The sequence below is a fragment of the Rhinatrema bivittatum genome, chromosome 2, assembly GCF_901001135.1.
Source record: "Rhinatrema bivittatum chromosome 2, aRhiBiv1.1, whole genome shotgun sequence".
NCBI lineage: Eukaryota > Metazoa > Chordata > Amphibia > Gymnophiona > Rhinatrematidae > Rhinatrema > Rhinatrema bivittatum.
Window position 1 is genome coordinate 426,446,910 of NC_042616.1, and position 19,723 is coordinate 426,466,632.

Consider the following 19,723-nt stretch of genomic DNA (forward strand, 5'->3'; position numbering starts at 1 on the left):
CCTCGCTACATGGGTAACCCCCAAGAATACCACGGCTTTATTAACCAGTGCCACATGCACTTCAAGCTACAGTCCAGTCTCTTCCCCATGGACCACTCATAGGTCACCTGTATACTCTCTCTACTTAATGGCATGGCACTGATCTGGGCTTCTTCCTTCTGGGAACATGAAGACCCCCTGCTCCAAAGTTTCCCTGCCTTCCTGCAGCAGTTTTGGATGGTCTTTGAGGAACACGGCTGGATCTGCCAGGGGTCCCGCACCCTGGCAGAATAAGCTATTGAATTCCACACACTCACCTTCAAGCTGTGTTGGGGAGAGGACAGTCTCACCACCTTATTTTTCCAAGGGCTTGCAGGCAGGATCAAAGATGAGTTGGTGGGCCAAGATGTTCCCCCATTGCTGGATGCCTTGATTGACCTGGCTGGACGAATTGATTGATGCTTCCAGCAGAGGACTTGGGAGAGTAAGGGCAATCGACGACCTATCCCCTTGGTTCCTTGATTTCATCACCCATTGGCTCTGGCCAGGTCTGCCTCCTCAATATGCTCATTACACAAACATCTTCTCCAAGAACAGTGCTGAAATCCTGTCACCACATCATTCCTATGATTGTGACATAGATCTTCTCCCCGGCAAAATGCCTCGCAGGGGAAGGGTTTACCTGTTGTCACCTCTGGAAACTGAGGCTATGTTGGAGTATATTAAAGAGAACCTGGCAAGAAGCTTTATCCAGCCATTCTACTCTCCTGCTGGGGTAGGCTTCTTCTTTGTGGCCAAGAAGGATAGAATACTCCGGCCATGCATTGATTACCGAGGCCTTAACGCCATCACAAAAAAGAATCACTATCATCTTGGAACTCTTCGACCCTTTGCAAGGCACCAAGATTTTACTAAGTTGGTTTTAAGAGGAACTTACAATCTCATTTGGATTCAGCATGCAGACAAGTGGAAGACGACTTGAGGGACATGAGACGGACACTACGAATACTGTGTAATGTCCTTTGGGCTGTCTAGTGCTCCAGCTGTGTTCCAAAATGAATGACATTTTTCAAAATCTCCTTTATTCCTCCATAGTGATCTATCTAGATGATATCCTTATCTACTCGCAATCTCTGGAGTCTCATTGAAGGCAAGTCAAGCGAGTTCTTCAACGTCTTTGAGATCATCAGCTCTGTACTAAGCTTGAAAAATGTCTCTTTGAAAAAGAACAATTCCCATTCCTGGGGTATATCATCTCTCACACAGGATTCCTGTTGGACCCTGTGAAATAGAAGGCTATTCTAGATTGGCACCAACCAGTTGGTCTACACACCGTACAACATTTCCTGAGATTCGTGAACTATTACCCGCAATTCATTCCAGGCTATTCCACTCTTGCAGCACCACTCATGGCCTTGACTAGAAAGGACACAAAAAACAAAACGGAAGCTGATCCAATATAGCTGTGTAGCGACCAAGAAGAATGAGATCGGTGTATTGTCAAAAAACCTTATTCTCACAGTATATAGGCCCGACTCTGGCCAAGTTTCGCTCTATGGGTAGAGCTGCCTCGGGGACTACTATAATTAAAACATACATACCATGCATAAAAACATTTAAAAACATACAAAGTTGATAAAACACCACAAATATCATAAATAATAAAAATAAATATAAATATAATACCTCTGGAGGTATGAATACCATCTGGGTCACAGTCGACCGTTTCAGCAAGATGGCCCACTTCATGGTGCTGCCTGGCTTACCTTCAGCCTTGGAGCTTGCGAAGCTCTTCATAACCCACATCTTTCGCCTTCACAGCCTACCGAAGCACATAGTATCGGACCGAGGATCACAATTCATGGCAAAATTCTGGAAGGCCTTGTGCAAACTCTTCGACATCTCTCTAGACTATACATCAGCCTATCATCCTCAATCAAATGGCCAAACAGAACAGATGAATAGAACCCTGAAACAGTTCATTCGGGCCTATGTGAGTTGCTGTCAGAATAACTGGGCCGAACTGTTACCATGGGCTGAATTCGCCATTAATTCTCATCCAGCAACATCCACTGGTATATGGACGTTTACCACCACCGCCACTTCTACTGAAGCTCTCAGTGACGTCCCCAGCAGCTCAATCCACTGCTGATGATATCCATCAATTATGGACTCAGATGAAAGAAATGCTACTCAAAGCGAGTGATCGAGCTAAAAGATGTTATGATGCTCACCATTTCACCTATCTTTGAACCTGGTGACAAAGTCTGGCTTTCCACTAAGCACCTTAGACTGAAGTTACCCTCCACTCGATTTGCTCCTCGTTACGTTGGACCATTTCCAATCCTCTGATGTCTTGGCAACATCACTTACAGTCTGAAGCTACCACCTAAATTAAACATCCACAGTACATTTCATGTTTCACTTCTGAAACTACTCATTCTCAGTGAGTTCTCTTCCAAGTCTATGGGTAGAGCTGCCTTGGGGACTACTATAATTAAAACATACATACCATGTAAGCATAAAAACATTTAAAAACATACAAAGTTGATAAAACATCACAAATATCATAAATAATAAAAATAAATATAAATATAATACACACAGAGACACAAGTAAAAATGATTGGTTATATGCAAAGAAATTTTACATATGTTTAACACATAAAATGCATGTTAGTACATAGTGTGTGCTTTCAAAAACATATGTGCATGCTTGACTAGAAAGGGCATGGATACCAGGAATTCGCCTCCAGAAGCCATCAAGGCCTTTCTGGCCCTTAAGTGGGCCTTTTTGCAAGGATCTTGCCTGTAACATCCAGAACCAGATGCCCATTCATCCTGGAGGTAGATGCCTCAACCCTTGGGATTGGGGCTGTCCTCAGTCAACTCAATGTTAAAGGGACCTTCTTACCATGCTCCTTCTCTAAGAAATTCTCTCCATCTGAGAACTATATGATTGAGGATCATAAACATCTAGCAGTAAGGCTGGCCTTGGAGCAGTGGCATCATCTCTTTGAGGGGGGCCAAGCATCAGATCATGATCTATACTGATCATAAAAACCTGGAGTATCTTCAGAAAGCCCAACAATTCATCCCTAGATAGGCTCATTGGTCACTCTTTGTCCACTGCTTCGACTTTGAGTTTCGCTACCGACCAGCAATGAAGAACCTAAATGTGAATGCCCTTTCCTGATCCTTTCAAAAGGAGGATGTTAAGGAAAGTCCTTGTTGCATCATTGATCCAGCAAGAATTATTCTTGCATTGTTGCAACCGTCGCAGCCCGACGGCTTCACGCCGCCTACCTTTCCTTTTCTGCGACTCCTCCTGCTCCCTGTGGATGTCTGGCTGCCGTGGCGTCTGCCTGCCGTCCTCTCTAGCGTCCCCGGACCGGCTTGGGCGCTGCCTTCCACCATGCTCCTCAAGTACTTTAGGGTGCGCGTGCCGCGGGGCCCTCATTCTTATTTCCTCTATGGCGCGAATCTCAGGAGCGTTCCCCTGTGATAACGTCACGCTGCCCGGATATTTAAGCCTGTTGTTTATTGCTAGCCTTTGAGTTAGCAAGGGTAATTCCTATGGATGGGATTCACTCTCCGTACCCAGCTACTCTGCTTCCAACTTCTATTTGGACTCTTTGCTGTTAACAAGGTACCCGCTCCTCGGGGGCCTCTCTGCTTCTTTCAGGTCGCTATCAGGAACCGGTACTCGCTCCTCGAGGGCCCATGTTCCCTGACTCGCTGCCTGTGTCCATCTCTTCTTCTACTTGGAAGAATTCACTACAGACACCATCTGTGAGTACTACTACCATCTACTCCTCAGAGCTGTTTCCCTGGAACCAGGTACTCGCTCCTCGAGGGCCTGCCTCCGTTCCAGCACCAGTGCCATCTTCCATGGAGAACTGCTGCGTGAGTTCTTGCCAACGAATCTCTGAGCCCAGGGATCTGGTACTCGCTCCTCGAGGGGCAGCTCTCCCTATCTCGGGGCTTCTCCATTCTGGGGACTCTGTGAATATCTCAGTGTACTCATTTTCTCAGTTTCTCTTACTACAGCACTGCTACCGGAGAAGCTGCTGTTCCAGCGCCCTGAGGAATACTAGCCCAGCCGGGCTCCATCTTCTACTCACTACCGCCACCTCTGGTGACTTCATAAACTGTCTAATAAAAGATATAATCTGTGTTTGTGTGTCCGGAGCTGAGCCTGACCTGTGGTCCCTCATGGGACTTCCCCCCGTGGGCTTGGTCAGCTGCCACAGTGTCCAAGGGTCCACCCAAATCCTTCAAAACATAACACGCATCTGCCTTCCTAGTTCCCCATGGGAAGACATTACTGCTTAAGAGACTGTAAGAGAAAGTCTTAAAATGGGCTCATGACTGTCACCTGGAGAGGCATCCTGGGGTAACCCATACATTCAACTTTCTACAACACCATTATTGGTGTCATAAATGAAATTAGATGTGAATATTTATGCTGTGCACAGCATAAACCTATGCCTGCACGACTTTGGGGGCTTTTACAGCTGTTGCCAGCCCTTATGGAACTCTGGACTCACCTATCCACAGACTTCATTGTGGACCTCCCTCTCTCACACAGCTCCTCTATGATATGGGTTGCAGTAGACAGGTTCTCCAAGATGCCTACCAGCCTACCTTCTACTCCTGAACAAGCTCGCCTAATTGTCCAGCATTATCTTCAGGCTACATGGACTGGCTTTACATATCCTTTCTGACAGGGGCAACCAATTTAATACCCACCACTGGAGGGGGCTCTGCTGGAAAATTGGCATTACATTAGATTTTGCCACAGCAAGGCAATGGGCAAATGGAGAGTCCTTAAAAACTTTCTCCGCATACACATCAAAGAAAGGCAAGGTGACTGGGCCATCCTCCTGCCATGGGCTGAGTTTTGCAGCAACAATCATGTATGCAGCACCACAGGCTCTTCCCCTTTCCATGTGGTCTACAGATGGGATCCATTAATTATCCCAGGACAAGCAGGATGATAGTCCTCACTTATGGGTGACGTCACTGGACGGAGCCCTATCACTGAAAACTTTCTGTCAAAGTTTTTAGAAACTTTTGACTGGCACACTGAGCCCACTGAGTATGCCCAGCATGCCATTATCCCTCAAGCCTCAGGGGTCTCCCTTCAGTCTTCTTTTTTCCAAGCTGCAATTAGCCTCGCAGCTAGGAGCCCTGTGTGATTCTTCACACAATTTTCCTCACGGAAAAAGTTTCAAAAATTTCTCAAAAAGTTATCCTTTCACAGGGGTCTCCCACTTTAAATCCGTTTTTCATCGATCGGTGAGTAAAATTTATTGCGGTCGATACCGTGCTTATCATGCTTCGTTGCCAGAAGGCTGTCGACAGCTGTCCGGCCTTCAAGTTTTATTATCATGGCAACCAGATTTTAAAAATGCCGAAATTGCTCTCGTAACCGACCCCCATGACAAGTGCGTACTATGCTTGGGTGCAGGACATAATGTTACTTCTTATCCTCAATGTGCCGAAATGATGGCTAAAGACAGATGGGCCCGTCTGGAAAAAATGGAAAGCCTGTTCAAAATTCGGTTACTTCCATCGACATCGACGCAGTCGTCACCTGCAGGAGAAGCTAAAAAAGTGGTAATTAAAACCCGACGGATACTTGAAGGAAGTGGTGACCACCCGTCTCCGACTCCATCATGGTCATCGATTAAATCTACCTCGGTGCTGGAGAAAAAGTGTACCGAGCACTGAGAAAAACATCAACACCGGCATCGACGATCTTCCAATAATGCCGGCTCGGTTTCCGGAGCTGCTTTGATGGCCATCGAGCTGCCACCGAAGAGGACTAGGTTAGAGGAGCCATTTACGCCCTCGATACCTCAAAGTCCAAGGCGATCCCCACTGATATCAGTGCCGGGTACTGTGCCACCACAGGGATCTGTGAAAGAGCCAGTTTCGCCTTCTCTGCCACTCCCTATAGCTGCTCTGTCTTCATCAGCTATACGGGAGGAACTGGACGGATTCATCCGCCAGGCAGTCATCGAGGCCTTTCGAGATCTACATCCACCAATACCGATGCCAACACTGCCACCGCCACCAATTGCTCACAAGACTCGATACCTTGATCGGTGCCCTACCGACGAAACCTGTGCCATCGAAGCCGAAGACACTGACCAAATATCTAAAACCGATACCAATTCACAGTTCACTCTGACATACAGTCACCGATGCCTGAGCCAATGCCGGGACCGTGATGACTCTCTGAACCGAGCCGTCCAACTCCATCGATGCCACCAAAGTCTCAGCCAAAACCATCGAAGGATCCATCAATGCCTCTACATCCTTCAATGCCATTCTTCATCCCTCCTTCCACTCCTCAACATCACACCTTATTAGATACCTGGGAAGATGTGGATACCGATTCTTCTTCTGAAGATATATTATCAGAGCACTCTCCACCAGAGGAAAGGAGAATGTCATAAGAACATAAGAAATTGCCATGCTGGGTCAGACCAAGGGTCCATCAAGCCAAGCATCCTGTTTCCAACAGAGGCCAAACCAGGCTACAAGAACCTGGCAATTATCCAAACACTAAGAAGATCCCATGCTACTGATGCAATTAATAGCAGTGGCTATTCCCTAAGTAAACTTGATTAATAGCCATTAATGGACTTCTCCTCCAAGAACTTATCCAAACCTTTTTTGAACCCAGCTACAATAACTGCACTAACCACATCCTCTGGCAACAAATTCCAGAGCTTTATTGTGCGTTGAGTGAAAAAGAATTTTCTCCGATTAGTCTTAAATGTGCTACTTGCTAACTTCATGGAATGCCCCCTAGTCCTTCTATTATTTGAAAGTGTAAATAACCGAGTCACATCTACTCTTTCAAGACCTCTCATGATCTTAAAGACTTCTATCATATCCCCCCTCAGCCGTCTCTTCTCCAAGCTGAACAGCCCTAACCTCTCCAGCCACCACCTGAGGACCTCTCCTTCTCCAACTTCGTAAAGGAAATGTTAGACACAATTCCTTTTCAATTATTAACAGAAGAAGACACAGGACTTTGGAGGTCCTCCAGTTTGTGGATGCCCCCAAGGAGATTGTAGCCATACCAGTGCACGAAGTCCTAGTTGACCTTCAACATCGACTATGGGAACATCTGTTCTACCCGGTGTACAGGCGAACTGATGCCACATACTTGGTGCAGCATATACCTGGTTTCCAAAAACCTCAACTCCCACATCAATCTGTGGTGGTAGAGTCTACACAAAAAAGATCAAAGAGAATCCTTCCACATTCATCTACACCTCCTGGCAAGGAGCAAAAATTTCTGGACAATTTAGGACATAAAATGTTCCAAGGCTCCATGCTTTTATTAAGGATTGCCTTATACCAATTATATATGACGCAATACCAGAGAAATTTGTGGAAGCAGATGCAAGAACTGTCAGAATCTCTTCCACAATAACATCAAGATACATTCAGTTCCATCATTCACATAGCTCTTGAGGCAGGTAAGCATGAGGTACGTGCAGCCTACGACTCTTTTGAGACATCCTCCAGAATGGCAGGGACAGGCATTAGTGCCAGAAGATGGGCATGGCTGGAGGCATCCGACCTCAGGCCTGAGGTCCAGGAAAAATTAGCAGACCTTCCTTGCACTGGTGAAAACCTTTTTGGAGAAAAGGTGCAAGATGCAGTTGCACAGCTGAAGGATCATAATGAAACTCTGCGCCAACTCTCCATCATTACTACAGAGACTCCATCTTCTGCAAGATGTCCATCCAAGAAAGATACAAGAAAACCATTCTATCGACCATGAAGGTATTATCCACCAGCTCCTCGTGGTAGGACAACAAGGCCATCCCAAAAAGGTCATCCCAGGCAACCAAAGGCATCCAGACCTCAGCCTCCCCCACAGACAGGCCAGGCATCTGGGTTTTGAAAAACTCCCAGAGAACAGCAGCCTCTCCAGAAACTCAAATCAAAATCTACCAGTCGGAGGGCGAGTCTCTTATTTTCTACCCAATTGGATAAACATCACCACAAATCAATGGGTACTATCCATTATAACACAAGGTTACCATCTGGATTTTCTCACGGTACCCAGAAATTCCCCACCAAATTCCCTCTGAGTACACAAAGATCATACCACTCTTCTAGAAACAGAATAATCCACCCTCCTGAGAGCCAGGGCTGTAGAACCTTTTCCTTGACCTCAGCAGGGCAGAGGATTCTACTCCCGCTATTTTCTCATTCCAAAGAAACAGGAGGCCTCCGCCCCATCTTAGACCTCAGAAATCTCAACAAATTTCTACGAAAAGAAAAATTCAGATGGTGTCCTTAGGCACCATGCTTCCCTTTCTTCAAACAGGAGATTGGCTCTGTTCTCTGGATCTTCAAGACCCTTATGCTCACATTCCAATATTCCTTCCTCATCGCAAGTACCTGAGTTTCCTAGTGGGTCATCAACACTTTCAATACCGGGTTCTGCCCTTTGGACTTGCCTCGGCACCCTGCGTATTTACAAAGTGCCTAGCAGTAGCTGCGGCCCATCTTCGCAAGAAAAGCATACACATTTTTCCTTATCAGGATGACTGGCTTATCAAGAACCAGTCGAAACAAGGAGCTCTTGACTCTCTCAAGCTCACAATCAACCTGCTTCACTCGTTGGGATTTCTTATCAACTACCAAAAATCCCACCTCATACCATCTCGTCTTCTACAGTTCATCGGAGCAGAGTTGAACACCACCGTATCAAGGGCTTTCCTACCAAAAGACCGCACAGACACACTTTCTGGACTAGCGAAATCTCTATGCTCAAAGAAAACAGCTTCAGCCTATCAGTTCCTAACAATGCTGCGCCACATGGCTTCCACGGTCCATGTTACACCTATGGCCAGATTAGCCATGAGAGTAACGCAATAGACTTTAAGATCACAGTGGCTCCAAGCTTTTCAACCACTGTCGTCTCCAGTTCAAATAACCCACCAGTTATGTTCATCTCTCCTTTTGTGGACAAACACGAACAACTTGTTAACAGGCCTGCCTTTCCAGCAACCAGTTCCACAAGTAACTTTAACTACAGATGCATCCACCTTAGGTTGGGGAGCACATATAAACAATAGGGATGTGAATCGTTTTTTGACGATTTAAAATATCGTCTGATATATTTTAAATCGTCAAAAATCGTTAGAGGCACAATACAATAGAATTCCCCTGATTTATCGTCAAAAATCGTAAATCGGGGGAGGGGGGAGGGGAAGGGGGAGGGTGGGAAAACCGGCACACTAAAACAACCCTAAAACCCACCCTGACCCTTTAAAATAAATCCCCCACCCTCCCGAACCCCCCCAAAATGTTTTAAATTACCTGGGGTCCAGTGGGGGGGGGGTCCCGGTGTGATCTCCCACTCTCGGGCCACGGCTGCGTTAATAGAAATGGCGCCGGCGCTACCTTTGCCCATTTCTATTAACGCAGCCGTGGCCCGAGAGTGGGAGATCACACCGGGACCCCCCCACTGGACCCCAGGTAATTTAAAACATTTTGGGGGGGTTCGGGAGGGTGGGGGATTTATTTTAAAGGATCAGGGTGGGTTTTAGGGTTGTTTTAGTATGCTGGTTTTCCCGCCCTCCCCCGATTTACGATTTAAACGATTTAAAAAAAAAAAAAAACAAAACCGCGACGATCAGATTCCCTCCCCCCCAGCCAAAATCGATCGTTAAGACGATCGATCACACGATTCACATCTCTAATAAACAATCTTCAGACTCAGGGGACTTGGACAAAGCTCAAAGCAACATTTCAAATCAACATCCTGGAGCTTCGAGCTATACGTTATGCTCTATATGCATTCAAGGACTGCCTTTCACACAAGACTGTTTTCATACAAACAGACAATACAGTTGCCATGTGGTACGTGAACAAACAGGGGGGTACAAGCTCTTATCTCCTTTGCCAAGAAGCTGCGCAGATTTGGGACTAGGCCCTGACACATTCCATGTTTCTCCGGGCCACTTATCTAGCGGGCATACACAACATGGTTGCAGATCGCCTCAGTCGTCAGTTCCATCCCCACAAGTGGTCCCTGGATCCGGCAGTAACGACCAGAGTCTTCCAATGCTGGGGTCAACCAACAATAGACCTCTTTGCATCTGAACTGAATCACAAAGTGGACAGATTCTGCTCACTGCACAAGCAACGAAACCAGTTAGCCATGGACGCCTTTGCTCGTCCCTAGAACTCAGGCCTCTTATACGTGTATCCCCCGATACCGCTCATAGCAAAAACTCTAATGAAGGTACAACAGGACAAGGGGTCAATGATACTCATAGCCCCTTATTGGCCTCGACAAGTATGGTTCCCCATACTTCTCGACCTCTCGATCAGAGAACCAATTCGCCTGGGCTCAGCACCCACTCTCATAACTCAGGACTAGGGCAACCTTCAGACCCTATCCCTCACAGCCTGGATGTTGAAAGCTTGATTCTGCAACCACTCAATCTTTCAACTAATGTCTCTCAAGTGCTTGTAGCTTCACGAAAGCCTTCCACATGAAAATCCTATCGTTGTAAGTGGAAAAGATTTATCACATGGTGCACAGAAAATAGTATTGATCCCTTTTCCTGCCCCACATCATCTTTATTAAACTATCTCTGGCACCTTTCAGACCCTGGTCTCCAGACTTCATCGGTAAGGGTACACCTGAGTGCTATCTCAGCTTACCGCAAAGGAGCAGGGGATGCCCCGATATCAGCGCAACCCCTTGTGAGTAGATTTATGAGAGGTTTAATTCAACTTAAGCCCCCTCTACGACCACCAGTCGCAGAATGGGACCTTAATGTGGTACTATCAAGGCTCATGAGTTCTCCCTTTGAGCCCATAGATTCCTGCGATGTTAAATTTCCTACATGGAAAGTTCTCTTCCTAGTAGCTTAAAATTCATTAATTCTACCTTAAGAGATTGCTACTTCAAGCTGCACACACTAAAAAAACTAAAGCCACTCCTACACCTCAGCGACTTCATATCAGTATTACAGTCCCTCATTCTGTCCAAATTAGACTACTCAAATGCCCTACTTCTAGGCCTTCCCAAAAACACTATTGCCCCCCTACAACTGCTACAAAATGCCGCAGCACGCATCTTGACAAGCACAAGAAGAAAACAGCATATTACCCCCATTCTTAAACAACTCCACTGACTTCCTATAGCCTCCAGGATCCATGTCAAGACATTCTCACTCATACTCAAAGCCATTCACAACCCAAATATGCACTGGTTAAACGATTCCTTACAGTTTCGTTCCTCCACCAGACCCACCTGAACGCAGTACCTTGCCACTTTACAAACACCCTCCCCCAAACTCAATCAACTCACTTCCACCAAGGAATGCTCACTATCCATAGCTGGTCCTGCGCTATGGAATTTTATGCCAACCAACTTACGCCAAGAACATTATCCAAAATAATTTAAGCAGAAACTCAAAACTTGGTTGTTCAAGCAAGCTTACCCCTGCGACCTCCGCAACTGCACATTCCTCTTCCCTCCCATTACCATCCTCTTCCAAGCAAACTTTCAACTCACTTATTTAAATATATAATGCATATTCTCCCTTCAGTAATATATTACCACTTTTTCCAATTCTTATCTTACTGAATTAACTTTAAATGTAGATACTCACACCTTAATGTCTTATTATTCTGGATAATAATGTACTATAACTTAGACCATTTCATATCCCTTGTATGTTATCAGCATCTCATACCCCCCCTGCTACTTTAATATCATATTTTACGGATTGCACTTAAGTTAAAGAAGATTATTTTAATATCCCCATTTTTAATTATTGATCCTTTTACCTAGTAAACCCTGTTACTTAGTATTTCCCCTCCCCAGTTCTAAAGGAAAATTGGTTCTTACCTGCTAATTTTCGTTCCTGTAGTACCAAGGATCAGTCCAGACTGCTGGGTTGTGTCTCCCTTCCAGCAGATGGAGTCAGAGAAAAAAATGAAAAGGCACGCCCTCTTAATCTGGTGTGCCACCTGCGATCCTTCAGTATATACGATATCAAAGCAGAATAACCAATTAAAGGATAAAAATCCCCAAACATAACAACCAGTGGCTACAACAATACGCACAATGGTACAAATTCTGGAGTGCACGCCCTTACGTCATGAGGAACATGGCGGATCCGCAGCGTCAGGCCAGCCCGGGGATTCTGGGGAGAAGCGGTGAGGAGAAGCTGCGGCAGCAGCTGTCCATCAGACCCGAAGGGAGTCACCACCAAGTAGAGAGGGTGGGGCGAGGGCGAGAACAGGCACAAACGCAACAGTAAGCAAGGGGATTGCTTCGGCTTTTCTTCCAAGCTACTCTGCCTCCTCGGACTTACCAGAGGTACTCGCTCCTCGGGGGCCTCGCTCTTTTCTTTACTTTACTTTACTTTCAGATTACAGATAGGAACTGGTACTCGTTCCTCGAGGGCCCATGTTCCTGGACACTCTGAAGATTCTCTACTGCCTGGAAGCTATCGCTGCTACAAACAACTGTGAGTTACCATCGCTCTCTCAGAGCTTTCCCTGGAATCAGGTACTGGCTCCTCGAGGCCTAAACCTTTCCAGCTCCTGAGCTTCATTGAGCTTCATTGAGATCTTATGTGAGTTTTATCATCTAGTTCTGTTCATGAACCTTGTCTGCTCTACCTACTCACTTTCTACAGTTTCTCAACAGCTGGATCGTGGTTCCAGTGCCTGAGGGACTTCAGCCCTGCCAGGCATATCAGCTCACTACTGCCACCTCTGGTGGTTTCCAAAACCTGTTTAATAAAAGAACTAATGTGTGTCTGTCTCCATACTCAAGCCTAGCCGGTGGTCCCTCTCGGGGTATCCTCCCGGGGGTGTGGTCATCTGCCACCGGCCCAGGGATTCACCTCTACTATCTCAGATTCATAACAGAATTCCAACAGATATATTACATGACCCTCAACTGATACATAGTAATACTGAAGATTTTGATAAGCAAAGGGACCTGAATTGCCCAGCATGAAAATTGCAGGCCCTTTATTATCTTGGTTTTGTTCACTGTTTGCCTGAGACCTGGTTAACTGAGTCTGATTCTTATTAGCTCTCAACTGCATCTTTCTGATTATAGTTTAATTTTGTGTTTCAGGAATGATAAGAAAGGAGTTGTAATTGTAATAGTTTGAGTTAATATCCACACAAATTAAGTTTACTCAGCCTTTTGGCTCAGATTGTATACTTGTCAGTCTAAGAAATATTAATAAAATGTGTTTTTTTTTCTTGTTTCATGCGCCACGTGAGTCAGTCACCTTCACAAAAGTTATTGGATAACTTGTCTGTCTTTGTTTCTTCACTGGGACAGTAACTTTTAAAAAGACGCGCAGTCATACATGTACGCGTGTATGGTAGCTCGCACGAATGGACATGGCTATTTTATAACATACATATATGTGAGTATGATATAAAATCGGCTTAAGCATGTACATGTGTGCGCAATTCGGTATGGACGCATGCTAGTGTGTGCAAATGCCAGCTCCATCATGTAAGTGGGGGGATTTTATTAGATACATGCACTGATGCAATTAGCAGTTTCCCCAGTCTGTTCCCAGTTTGCCCCGGTAAAAGCTTCCGACTTCTAATCCCCTATTTAAACTTCCTCCCATTTACCCTATTAGCCACGACCTTTCATACCCCGCTGACTAGCCCTGATATTTCTAATTTAAAACCTTCATGACATCCATAGCAGAAGTAAAGTTACACGGTAGACACCGGTGCGCACTTGTGCGTGTAAATACTTACACGCACATGTCAAATAATCTTCCTTTAAGGCCCGTGTGCCACAAAGACCATACCACGGCATGCCACGCCCCTTTTAAAACTTTTAGATTTGTGCACATACCGGGAGATATGCGCATACTCTGGCGCTTCTAAAAATCTGTGTGGCGTGTGCTGGTCTGAGACTCATGCGTATCTCCCGGCTTTGTCGCGCGTAGGGCTTTAAAAATTCACCTTTTAATTATTTTGGGTGATTTAAATTTACATCTCGAGCCATTATCAGAGGGAGGGTGAGGCAACTCTGGTTCTTGAGTGCCGCATGCAGGACAGGTTTTTAGGATAGCTACACTTAATGCATATTTGCATGCACTGCCTCCATTGCATGCAGATGCACTTCATGCAAATTCATTGTGGATATCCTGAAAACCCAAATGACTTGTGGGACTTGAGGACTTGATTTTATGAGATATACAAGTGATTTGGGATTTAACCAGCATGTTGCTGAGGCCATGCATTTAACTGGGTCGATTTTAGACTTAGTGTTTGTAAACGATCTTTTAATGTCATGTTTAACATTTATGGCCCTAACTATTACTAATACAACAAGTTAAACCATTTTTTCTTTTGCATGAGTGCACAGCTTCAGATTCCAAAAAATAGCACAATAACATTAATACTACTAACCTTATAGCTTAAATTTGTTGTTAGCAGTTTCTGCTCATGTTACCAAAAAGGAGCTGGTAGCAAAATGCATTCCATTAAAGGCCATCTTATTATATGTTTTTGCTGCATTTAATTTCCTATATTTTTACAGAATTCCTGTTTGACCAGCTTTCCTGTACCAGTGAAGTCCTGATCTGGTCCCTCTATTGTTGCCTGCTGCTGCTGACTGAGGAGAAGCTTTTCTTTTCGAAATGCCACACCATGTACGGTATGTTACATCTCTGTTGCTATTTGCCATAAGCTATCAATCATTTAGTCATGTATGTGATCACCTGGGTTTAATAATTACTTATACAATTTACCAAATAAATTCAAGAGTTTTTCTTTATCTCATTAACAGGCCAGCTAGTAATCTGGTTAAGACCAGCTGTGATTTTGTAAAAACTACTACCCTTGAATGGAACATACATTGTGGTGCTAATGAACTGCTGTTTAAGGCCCCTTTACACTAAGAACCTGATCCTCTAAGAACATAAGAACATGCCATACTGGGTCAGACCAAGGGTCCATCAAGCCCAGCATCCTGTTTCCAACAGTGGCCAATCCAGGCCATAAGAACCTGGCAAGGACCCAAAACTAAGTCTATTCCATGTTACCGTTGCTAGTAATAGCAGTGGCTATTTTCTTAGTGAACTTAATGGACTTCTACTCCAAGAACTTATCCAATCCTTTTTAAACACAGCTATACTAACTGCACTAACCACATCCTCTGGCAACAAATTCCAGAGTTTAATTGTGTGTTAAGTAAAAAAGAACTTCCTCCGATTAGTTTTAAATGTGCCACATGCTAACTTCATGGAGTGCCCCCTAGACTTTCTATTATCTGAAAGAGTAAATAACCGATTCACATCTACCTAGACATCTCATGATTTTAAACACCTCTATCATATCCCTCCTCAGCCGTCTCTTCTCCAAGCTGAAAGTCCTAACCTCTTAGTCTTTCCTCATTGGGGAGCTGTTCCATTCCCCTTATCATTTTGGTAGCCCTTTTCTGTACCTTCTCCATCGCAATTATATATTCAAGGTGCGGTCTCACCATGGAGCGATACAGAGGCATTATGACATTTTCCGTTTTATTCACCATTCCCTTTCTAATAATTCCCAACATTCTGTTTGCTTTTTTGACTGCCGCAGCACACTGAACCGACGATTTCAATGTGTTATCCACTATGACGCCTAGATCTCTTTCTTGGGTGGTAGCACCTAATATGGAACCTAACATTGTGTAACTATAGCATGGGTTATTTTTCCCTATATGCATCACCTTGCACTTGTCCACATTAAATTTCATCTGTCATTTTGATGCCCAATTTTCCAGTCTCATAAGGTCTTCCTGCAATTTATCACAATCTGCTTGTGATTTAACTACTCTGAACAATTTTGTATCATCTGCAAATTTGATTACCTCACTCATCGTATTTCTTTCCAGAACCTTTGCCTTTATTGTGCAGCTTCCAGGTACTTTGCTAACCAGTGCATGAATATGCTGGGAAACTGAAGGACCTAGGTCTGGTGGGAGAGGCCACCCTAGATCATCCTTGCACCTCTCCTCAGTTGCTGGTACCACTATGGTTCTCCCTGGAGGACCTCTTGGTAGATGAGCTTACATTCTTGGATACTGGCGCAGATGGAAGCTTCATCAATGAGGAATTAGTCCACTGCTACAAGATACTGACAATGCCCTTGGCCACACCACTCTCTATCTCCTCCGTTTATGGAGAACTTCTGCCTGGACACATTACCAGAGCTACCGAACCCCTGACTATGCAAACCAGGATTCTACATAAGGAACAAACCACTCTCTATATCCTGCTTAAAGCACTTAAGGCTGTCACTTTGGGATTACTATGGTTTACCCTTCTTCATCCCCACTTCGACTGGATCATTTTACAATTAGCCCTGTGGGGTCCTCATTGTCAAGAGCAATGCTCTCCAAAGTCTCGTCTGTGGTATCCTTGGGCTGGCAGCTACCTCAGAGCTTCTGGAACCAGTGTCTGGTTTACTAAGTCTTTTCTCCCACTGTTTGTCTAAAAAACTCACCTGAGCTAAAAAATTCTATCCCTATCAATTAAAAAGCAGAATGAAAATACAAACAAAAACCAAACTTTGAAATGTTTGTATGCTAATGCCAGAAGTCTAAGAAGTAAGATGGGAGAATTAGAATGTATAGCAGTGAATGATGACATAGACTTAATTGGCATCTCAGAGACATGGTGGAAGGAGAACAACCAATGGGACAGTGTTATACCGGGGTACAAATTATATCGCAATGGCAGAGAGGAGCACCCGGGAGGCGGTGGGCGCTTTATGTCCGGGATGGCATAGATTCCAACAGGATAAACAACCTGCATGAGACTAAATGCAAAATTTAATCTTTATGGGTAGAAATCCCTTGTGTGTCGGGGAAGATTATAGTGATAGGAGTATACTACCGTCCACCTGGTCAAGGTGGTGAGACGGACAGTGAAATGCTAAGAGAAATTAGGGAAGCTAACCAAATTGATAGTGCGGTAATAATGGGAGACTTCAATTACCCCAATATTGACTGGGTAAATGTATCATCGGGACACGCTAGAGAGATAACGTTCCTGGATGGAATAAATGATAGCTTTATGGAGCAATTGGTTCAGGAACTGTCGAGAGAGGGAGCAATTTTAGATCTAATTCTCAGTGGAGCACAGAGTTTGGTGAGAGAGGTAATGGTGGTGGGGCTGCATGGCAATAGTGATCATAATATGATCAAATTTGAATTAATGACTGGAAGAGGAACAGTAGGCAAATCCATGGCTCTCGTGCTAAACTTTCAAAAGGGAAACTTTGATAAAATGAGAAAAATTGTTAGAAAAAAAACTGAAAGGAGCAGCTACAAAAGTAAAAAGTGTGCAAGAGGTGTGGTCATTGTTAAAAAATACCATTCTAGAAGCACAGTCCAGATGTATTCCACACATTAAGAAAGGTGGAAAAAAGGCAAAACAATTACCGGCATGGTTAAAAGGGGAGGTGAAAGAAGCTATTTTAGCCAAAAGATCTTCATTCAAAAATTGGAAGAAGGATCCAAAAGAAGAAAATAGGATAATGCATAAACGTTGGCAAGTTAAATGTAAGACATTGATAAGACCGGCTAAGAGAGAATTTGAAAAGAAGTTGGCTGTAGAGGCAAAAACTCACAGCAAAAACTTTTTAAAATATATCCGAAGCAGAAAGACTGTGAGGGAGTCAGTTGGACCGTTAGATGATCGAGGGGTTAAAGGGGTACTTAGAGAAGATAAGGCCATCGCGGAAAGATTAAATGATTTCTTTGCTTCGGTGTTTACTCAAGAGGATGTTGGGGAGGTACCTGTACTGGAGAAGGTTTTCATGGGTAATGATTCAGATGGACTGAATCAAATCACAGTGAACCTAGAAGATGTGGTAGACCTGATTGACAAACTGAAGAGTAGTAAATCACCTGGACCGGATGGTATACACCCCAGAGTTCTGAAGGAACTAAAAAATGAAATTTCAGACCTCGGACCCGTTCCTGGAATCTTAGGTCTAGATGGATGGCTAGGCTGATTAGACCCTCTAGTGTTTCAGGCAGTGGCACTTTGAGAGCCTTTGCCTGAAGATGGCAATCAGACTGTCACTGCCTCACTGCCGTTCCGAGGCCAGAGTGTGGAAAGGCAAGTACTTTTTTCATCTTCAGGTGTTCGGAGGCCTTGGAGGCGGAGTAGCTAGACTCATCAAAGATTGTCCAGAATTCCTGCAAGAAGCGATTCAGATCTCAAGAGAGGGTCATCGCTTTCTCAGGTCTGGGCTAGGGTGAAGCAGTCCAATAATGACAGAATATAAGTTATCTTGACGCAGTTGGTGGGAAACAAGGGTGCTTGAAGTTCATACTGCATCTGACACAGTTTTAAAAAGCCTCTATATTTCACTGGGTCACCATCATACCTTGGAGGTGGAGGCAGATGCAAGTTGGGTGCAGAAGGCAGTACAAAGTCTGTGGAGCGGGAGCTGGAGCAGGTCTGGCAGCCATGCTTTGGAGATTCCCAGTCATGGTGTTCAGCTGATCCTGCTGCTGCTGGAGCTGATGTGCTAGCCCGGTGAGGACTGTGGTGAGACTGCCGAGATCATGGCCTCAGCAATATATAAAGATTGGCGTGAGCTCTTGATACTGTGGTGCAGTTAATGCAGTCTCATAGGCAAATCTATGAGGCCTATGCTGGCAGCTGGTGAACGCACCCTGAAGCAAGACAGACTGAAGCTTCACCTGTACCAGCCACCTTGCCTGCAGGTTGAGCCCTTGGGTTCTGGTATTTGGCAAGTTTTAGGCGAGTCCCTAGGGCAGAGATAAGAGCAAGAGTCCAATAGCATACTGGGGTCAGGACAGGCAGCAGGCAGATGGAGTCAGAGAAAGGCCAAGGTCGAGGTAGGCTATAAACAGACAGGTCTAGGCAGAAGGTCAGGTCCAGGCAGAAGGTCAGGTTCAGGCGGCAGACAAAATGTGGTCAGATCCAGGCAGACGGTCAGGTTCAGGCAGAAGGTCAAGATCTGGAAAGTCAAGCCAAGGGAGAATGAAGACACACTGAAGACACTGGATGAGATGAACGAGTCAAAGCTGGACCAGGCAGGCTGGACGAAGACTGGACATTAAGGTGTGAGCCACTTAGCTTGATTGTTTTCATTATAAGCGGACAATAAATGTTTTTAAATAAATAAATAAGGAGAAAACAAGTAGAGAAGAACAAGACAAGGACAAGGCTGGAAGAGGCAAGGCAAGACTGAACGAGGCAAGGCAAGGCTGGAGAACACAAGGCAAAGCAGGAGAAGCCAAGCTGAAGATGCAGGAACTCGGGAGCGCTGGCAACATGAGAGACCTGTTGCTGAGGCAAGGAACTGCTGTGGGCCTTTGGCTTAAATAGTCCAAGTGGCTGATGTCATCTGAAGGCGTCGCTCAGGGGTTCCCACCAAGGTGCGCATATTATGTGTGCATATGTGTGCGCACGTGCCTATGGGAAAGCCGGGTTGCGGCGGTATGGTGGCATGGGATGCTGTGTCCAGTGGCATTCCTGCCGCACTAAGGCCAGGCTGCAGTGGGTAGACAGGAGAGAAAAGGCAGCATTGGAGGCTTATTCTGTTGGCTTCCAGCCATGTTGAGACTGACCAATGTCAAGAGTGAGTGCCGTGGCTTGCGATACCTACCTGCGGGTCGTGAATCTTAACAGGAGTGATCATTGGTGGGTCTGTACTCCCTAGATTGG

General features: G+C 45.1%; 1 protein-coding gene across 1 annotated transcript in view; it reads left to right on the top strand.

The window, feature by feature from the left end:
• The window catches only part of MEI1 (meiotic double-stranded break formation protein 1), an 888,987-nt gene that overhangs the window by 361,871 nt on the left and 507,393 nt on the right, over positions 1 to 19,723 (top strand). The window contains exon 9 of the mRNA XM_029587121.1: positions 14,572 to 14,688. Within this exon, the coding sequence (XP_029442981.1) occupies positions 14,572 to 14,688 (117 nt within the window). The remainder of the gene's footprint in view (positions 1 to 14,571; positions 14,689 to 19,723) is intronic.